Genomic DNA, 7762 nt, shown 5'->3' with positions numbered 1-7762 from the left:
TTATTGTTTTTTGCATTTATAATAACTTTGATCACCATTTCAGTTAGTCTTTTTACGATCTTTGCATCCATATCCCTGTTGGTTTTATTTGTTAATAGTTACAGTGTAATGTTGAGCATAATTACGATGACTATAGCTAATAATTAGAGCCTAAATTTAAAGCCTGAATTACTACAGGAAGTGAAGGCAGCAGCGTAGATGATGCACACTTCCTCCAGCCGCTGCTCACTAGTTCACTAGTGCACTGCAGCCATTTTGGAGCCGCAGCGCTGGAGAAAAAACTGTCTGGAAAAGGTGGGATTATGTTGCTCAAACACATTGCTGAAATACATTTCATTCATACGTTAGCGTGGAGGCAAATTTAAATGTAGAGTCTTATTTGGTAACCGGTTAACGATATTGGTGCTACTATCTGTTAACGCTAGCTTAGCTACCGTTAGCTCCTGTTAGCTTGGTTCAGCTACCTTAGCTAGCTAACGCATGACCAACAGCGGGTTGACATGTTGGTTATTTCACCAGCCCAGCATTTATTTATTCCATTATGCGGCAGTAATGACGCAAAACGGTCCACTACAAAGCTCTTATTTTGCTCTATGGGCTGAAAAGAGCTGGTCCGTAGCTGTTAGCTGGAGCCGTTAACACAGCTAGCCGGTCAGTTTGCGCTAACGCTATTTATTGTGGTCATTAGAAAAGACCCGAGTGTGATATTATAGCACTTCAGGCAAAGCAGCTGTGGCCATGTCGGCTGAAGCTCGATGCTTGAGGTACTGAGTAAAATGTAAATGCATATTTTTTAGGTGTGAATCCAGACGAGAGGGATGTGGGACCAGGGAGGACAGCCCTGGCCGCAGTGGCCTCTGAGCCAGCAACAGTGGATGCAGTCTTTCCAGCACCAACAAGATCCAGGTCAGTGAGCATTGCACCAAGGAGAACACCTGCAGGTCTTTCTGTGCTCACCCACCTTCTGCTTTAAAGGACCAGTGTGTCAGATTTAGGGGGATATATCGGCAGAAATTGAATACAATGTTAAATGTAATGAGTGTATAATCCCGTGAAAATAAGAAATGTGTTTTCATTACTTTTGAATGAGCCTTTCATATCTATTTCCTCTTCTACAGAGGCTGACAATTAACATATTTCTAGAGTAGCCCAGAATGGCCAAACCAAACATCGCCTATAGAGAAGGCCTTTCATATTTTTGCCAGTTCTGCAGCAACTGTAGTTTCTTATGTGTGCTTGGAGTTGGAGGGGAGGGGTATTCAGTTGGTTGCAGTCTGCGATCTTGCAGTTAGATGCAACTAAATCCTTCTCACTGGTACTTTTAACAACCCCCTCAATACATCTGCAGTTACTTACATGAGGATGTGTTTTCTGGCTTTTTGCAGGTCAAGTGGACTGGGCTGCCCTGGCACAGGCCTGGATCGCACAAAAGGAGTCGACAGGAGCAGAGCAGCAACCAATTCAGCCCAATGGGCAGGACATCCCAGGCCTTGAACCTGTCGCCCAGAGCAATCATGGGACCTTCCAGGGTGACCCAGCGTTTGGCAGAATGTGGCAGCCAGGTACAGAGTTAACCCCGAATATGTGCCTGTCTCACATTCTGTACTCTTGATCTTTTTACACCAGTTTTTCTTTTGGTACTAGAAATGATTAGAAACTCCTTCCAACTATGTTTGTGTGTATATAATGTTAATACGTTAAGTATTGACTGAAGAAAATTGGTGTAATGGGATCTCTAATGTGTACAAGCTTAATTAAACATCAGTGACCTGCCACAAAGGCTTAATTGGGCAGATATTGAGGAGAATGAATAACATGGTGAATTTGGTAGGAATTCCTTTTGTTTACTAATTATTTTGCATCTGACAGAATGGGGAATGCATGGCCAGCCCCCTCCTCCTCCTCCTCCTCCACCCCCTGACCAGGCCTGGATCCCTCCAGGGTCAGGACCGATGGATGTGGTGAACCCCAGCGAGGACAGCAACAGCCAGGACAGCGTGGAGTTCAACTCGGAAGCCCACCACGGGGTTTACCCCCAGAACAGCCATGGGTATGGGGCACAGCCCGACAGCTACGCCTTGGCCCCCATGGCCATGAACCAGTTTGATTATCAGGTATGCAGATGCTACAGTAGAAACTGTTGAAGCGTTTGGGTTTTAGTGTGACAAGAAGGAGCAATCCATAGAAACTGTGCCGGGTCCCAGCATCTAGGTGTATCAGTCATTGCTTTCTTGATGCGGTCCAGAGGAAAGTATTGGCTTGTTGAGGATCCAGCATGGTTTGGTATAATTTTATTAGCTAATTTTGTTTCCTTTTTTAAATTTATTATTATTATTTTTTAATTAAGCCAACTTTCTAGCCCAGTCAGGAGTCATGGATGAATGTCAAAGACAACAACAGCCCCCTGCTCAGTGAATGCCCCTTAGTGGCAGTAACAGAGGACCTTCTGTACTTTGAACCACCTTTTAAATTTGATGTTGTGCTCTCTCTCCACAGCATGGAGCTGCTTCATCCTTCGCCCCCACACCCGCTGGCTTCCACTCCCCGTACTGGCAGGGTCCTCCTCAGAGCAGACGAGATACCAGACCGCCTGGTTTCAGGGACCGGCCTCGCTCCCCTATCCAGCTCCCTGTTAAACAGGAGACCCCAGCAACACTAGGTAAGTGGATGTTAAGATGATAAGCTAATTGCTTGAAGTGCGCAAATATACTCGACAGATTATGTGCTGTACAGGTACCTCAAAGAAGGTGATGCCTTTTTATTTTTGTACATCATTGAATAATTTAGTTATTGTTGGAAAATTGAATGATGTATGAGTTATTAAGCCTTTCCTTTTTCTTTTTTTTTGTTAAAGATATGACTTCAGACAGTACTGTATTGTGAAAGCACCCTATATGTCTCAAATCACAGTATGGAAACATTGTGGGAGTAACTTAATGTTATTTTTAATTTCTTCAGATCCTAAACTGGTTAACTGGAATTCTTCCATCAAAGCAGTTGGTTAAAACTAGGGCGGGAAATAAATTATTTGTTAATTTTTCTCAGTGAATTGTTTGGTTGTCCAGATTTCTTCAAATCTTTTTCTTTTTGTCCAACAAACTGTCCAAACCCAAGGATATTTAAAATACTTATATAGTGGATGATTAATAAAAGCAAATGTCAAACATTTTAGAGTCAGAACCAGTGAATGTCTGGCATCTTTTGTTTAAGAAATTATGTAAGCAATTGTCAATATAGAGTATAATTAATTATCTCCCTGACAACTGATTGATTAGTTAACTAATCATTTCAGCTCTGGCTGTAATTGATGTTTAGAGTTGAATTAAGAGTCGATATAGAAAAAGAGAGTCAATATAACACAAAGCACAGTGCAGCTCAGCAAACTCTCAGCAGGGTTAATGTAAACTAACATAAAAGCTCAACTCTGGTGGCAATAACTATGTGGAAAACTAATTGTGACCTTGCATTTCACCTTCAGATGCTGTAAAAAGGCGCACGTTGCCTGCATGGATCAGAGAGGGTCTTGAAAAGATGGACAGAGAGAAGCAGAAGAAGCTGGAGAGAGAGCGAATGGAGAAGGAGCGTGCAGAAATGGCAAAAGATGACGTCAAAGAGCACGAGGCCGAAGAGGAAGGTGATGGGCCTCGAGTGCCCCGCAAGAGTAAATTTGTAAGCAACCAATTTCTGTCCTTTGCCACTGATCTGATGAACTAATTACATTTTGTGTACTGTGCTGTTGATGAAAGGACATCTGAGGACATGAACTGTTATAACTGCCACACGTATCAGGACTTCAGCCGTCATTGATCACACTGTGCTGTTTTGAATGAAGCTCAGTGTCTGCCTTTTGTCTGCATCAGGACAGTGACGACGAGGGGAATGACGACCACGACGACGACGATGAAAAGATTCCCATAAAGAAGGAATTTACCCTCCGGAGCCCATCGCCTCCCGCGGATGACAGTGAACCTGAAATGACTGAAGAGGAAAAGGAATTCCAGCTGGTGTGTTTGACTCATCAGATGATCTTTTCTGCATGTAGACTGTTTCAGCTGATGTGACTATTGTTGGATATAATGAAGTTCCCTTTTTTTTCATTTTTTTTTCATTTTTTTTTAGATGATCATCACAAAAACTCTCCTGACAGAGATCCTTCTCGAGGTCACTAATGAAGAGATTTTGCACGTGGCCAAAGAGACTCACAGGAAAGCCACTCGAGGTCTGCTCTTTTTATTCCAGTTCACACATCATCTATGCTCATCACCAACACATTATGTTAAAAATTCTGAAGAGAATCCATTATGTGTGTACAATTAAATTAGACTCACATTATGCCCTGTAAACAAGGGTGGTTGAGCAGCAAACATGATGTGCATATTCAACCATTCTCTGCTAATGCATCAGAGGAAGAGAGCAGCATTTGAAAAGCTGCTCCCCGTGGTTCATGGTATTGAAGGTCTGCTGAATGACTGCGTAACTGAATAAAAGTCTCAGCATTGAGTCTGACCAGCACCCCACATCTAAGATTCGAGTGAGGTCCTCCATTGAAGTGACTGTGCATTAGTACAGATTGGTTCTTTCCCTCCTGTCCGACTGTTTGACTTGGATTGTGTGACAGAAGATTGTTTGTTAACCCTCTCTCTTTTCTCCATTTTCTTTTTTTCTTTTTGTTTTTGTTATTTTATTTTTCTCTTGTTACCAATGGCAGCTCTTGTGAATAGTGCTTTATCTGTGACCCACCCTCTTCTCTAGCGACTCGCTTGCCTTTGAGAAAATGGCAGTATGTGTTTTAACATGTTGTTCCTGTTGTTGATGTGAATCAAAGCTCCTGCAAAACAGCTGGCACAGTCAAGTGCATTGGCTTCTCTGACTGGTCTCAGTGAGTATCCCTTCTTCTGTTACGGGGGGGAGGGCGGGGGTATTTATTTTTTATTTTATTTTCTATTCATGGCAGGGTGTTTGAGAATGTGGGAAAAGCCACAAATATTTAAGACAAGTGACATCTCAGTGATTTATAAAGGTTTTTTAATAACAGAAGCATGCTCTTTATGACAAAGTATTTATATTAGTTTTTTAAGGGCTATATATTGCGTTGTCATTAAGGGGGCCTTATTGGATTGCAGTATAAACCTATAGAGGATCAAGTGCCTTTCACCTTGGGTTGAGTTTGAGTGTTTCAACAAGTGGAACCTGACTGTGAGAAAGAACGTCGGCCCTTGTCCAACACTCAACATTCTCGGGGCTTTGTTGTGGCAGGCGGGCTCGGTGACTACGGTTCAGACGAGAGCGGGGACGAGGACGAGCGCAGCGTCCACGGGTCCGAATCCTCCGACACTGACGAGGAGGAGCTCCGCCACCGCATCAGGGAGAAGCAGGACGCCTTCCGCCGCAAAGAGCGGGAGATACAGCAGCTACAAGATAAACAAGCACAAGAGGCTCTGCTTGCACGTGGTGAGACCTGTGAAAAGTTTGAGTGTTCTTAGTCTAACCAGCACCTGATGTTGCCCTGTTATAAAATGAGACTTTGTTGTTTGTTTCCACAGAAGAGCTGGTGAAGGAAAGATTGAGCAGAGAAAGGGGGGAATATGATGAGGGCCAATCAGAAAATCCACACAAACAGGAAGTAAAAGAGAGGGAGGCGGAGCCCTTGGTAGAAAGGCGTAGGTCTCGTAGCGAGATGGAGGTTAGTGAGGGCAGGCACTCGGGCAGAGGGAAGGAGCGATCAGGGCGAGGCGGCAGTGACTCCCCAGCCAACGGTCACAGCAGCAGCTCCCGCTCCACCTCCAGCAACAGCAGCAGTCGTTCGTCCTCCTCCTCTTCGTCCACCGCGTCCTCCCGCAGCTCCTCTCGATCCTCCTCACCACGAAGGAAAAGGAGGCGCAGCCGCTCTTCGTCCCACAAAGCTCGGCGACGCAGTCGCAGCCACAGCTCCCACAGACACCGTAGTGAGAAGGGCAGGGACAGGAGGAGGAGCAGCGCAGAGCGTTCAGGCCACCACAAAAAAGACCGCAGCGATTCCAGAGAGCGTAGGAACCGCAGGAGTAGATCCAGGTCCAGAGATAGAGACAGAGGCAGAGCCAGGGCCAGAGATAGCCGCAGTCGCAGCAGGGACAGAGACAAGGAGAAAGAGCGGGATAAGGAGAGGAAAAGGAGCAGGGAGCGCAGAGACAGCAGCCATAGCCGCAGCAGCAAACACAAGCAGAAGGCCTCCAGCAAAGACAGAGAGAGGAGGAGGGAAAGGAGCCGCAGCCACGAAAAAGACAAGAAAAAGAAGGATAAAGATAGGGAGAAGGAGTCCGATAAAAAGAAAGACAAACCTAAGAGCAAAGAGAAGGAAAAGGACAGGGAAAAAGAAAAGGGCACCTCCGTAGTCACAGAGGAGAACGGCAAACTTAAGAAAAGGAAAGAGCGCGACTCTTACAGCGACTCACAGGGCGACAGGCACTCCCGGCAGGACAGCAAAGGCAGCAAAAAGGGCTCCGCCAAAGCTAGCAAGAGACGCTCAGACTCTGACTCAAGTAGGTCCCCCACACCTGAAGTTAGCAAGGATAAAAAATCTAAGAAATCAAAACGTAGTCGCTCAAGGTCGACGGAAAAATCTCACAAGTCTGGTAAGAAGGCAAGCCGCAAACACAAGTCTAAGTCGCGATCAAGGTAGTATTCGTTTTTATTCTTTTTTATTCCTATTTCATGTTCTTATTGTATGTCTCATTGTGATTTTCTCTGGAGTCCTCTTAATATATTTCAATAACTAAACAACAAATGATGAAAATTGTTTTACTGAATGTTTACTGTCATGCAGTCACAGCTGCTTAACTGTGTAAAGTCTGATGCAATAAAGGGTTTTAATGCTTGATGACGGTCTTATCCATCAAATACAAATGTGCCATTTCTGGATTTTTAACAAGTCACATGCCCTCCCCTTTTGAAAGAAGAGTTTAGGCCTGTGTTGTTTTGTTTATTGCCTTATTAAAATATTAATCTGGCCATCTAACTAAGAAAAGTAGAGGGGGGAAAACATAAATAAGGTGCTTTTTGTAATATCAAAGTGAATGACCCTGCACTATGTATTCTCTAGAGTTTTGCTGACATTGTGTGATCTAGGAGTATGGTTGGTGGGAGGGGGGTATTTGTGCTTGTCTCTATTTTGTAGTCAACATGGGTGAATGCGATTGGTGCAGTATTAATTGTGTGTCCACGCCTCTTTTTCAGGTCAGCGTCACCCTCCCGTCGTAGCAGACGCTGAGGAGCACAGTGGCCTCCCCGATCTGTGCACTTTACCATTTTTAAATTCCATGAGTTGAAACAGGCTTGTCTCATTATAGAGGCAGTTGTGTAGGTGAACCCCCCTCATTACATTTCTTTCATCTTTGTAAATATGTTACGTTTTTTTCAAGTGTGACTGAAGAACAAGACATTTTGAATGGTAGGAATTTTCACTTGTATCATTATGCAAAGCTTAATAAGACTTGGTGGACACTAAAACAAAAAAAATCCAGTATCATTTTAACCGTAACAGGATTCACTTTTTTTCCAAACGTTATTGTAAGATGTCAAATAAAAATGTTTGTTCCTTGTTCCTGGTGTCACTGGTTCTTTTTATTTTAACTATATTGATACTTGAGTTACATAATATAACATGTTAGTAAACAGAATCACAAAGGTCAAAGAGCTGGCACTGCTCTCTGTGGGATCATAATAGCTCATACTTAGTTGTGGAATGCATGACTGATAAAACAGCTGACGGTCAGGTCACATTAGT

The 7762-nt window shown here is 43.9% G+C and overlaps 1 protein-coding gene across 2 annotated transcripts; it reads left to right on the top strand.

Moving 5' to 3' along the window:
• The first annotated feature begins 203 nt into the window (after positions 1-203).
• pnisr (PNN-interacting serine/arginine-rich protein) lies at positions 204-7577 on the top strand. Of its 2 annotated transcripts, XM_062422300.1 has the most exons (12): positions 204-294; positions 798-906; positions 1386-1562; positions 1870-2114; positions 2497-2659; positions 3479-3669; positions 3861-4004; positions 4120-4219; positions 4826-4879; positions 5257-5451; positions 5544-6654; positions 7213-7577. In XM_062422300.1, exons 2-12 carry the CDS (start codon positions 819-821, stop codon positions 7244-7246), a joined length of 2502 nt encoding a protein of 833 aa, XP_062278284.1. In that variant the 5' UTR covers positions 204-294; positions 798-818; the 3' UTR covers positions 7247-7577. The 2 variants fall into 2 exon arrangements, with proteins under 2 accessions (XP_062278284.1, XP_062278285.1); XM_062422301.1 differs by lacking the exons at positions 3861-4004; positions 4120-4219; positions 4826-4879; ... (1 more) ...; positions 5544-6654; positions 7213-7577 and having other exon boundaries at positions 1870-2050; positions 3479-3616.
• Positions 7578-7762: the final 185 nt, after the last annotated feature.

Source organism: Scomber scombrus, chromosome 7, assembly GCF_963691925.1.
Source record: "Scomber scombrus chromosome 7, fScoSco1.1, whole genome shotgun sequence".
NCBI lineage: Eukaryota > Metazoa > Chordata > Actinopteri > Scombriformes > Scombridae > Scomber > Scomber scombrus.
This window is presented reverse-complemented; position numbering and strand designations above follow the sequence as displayed.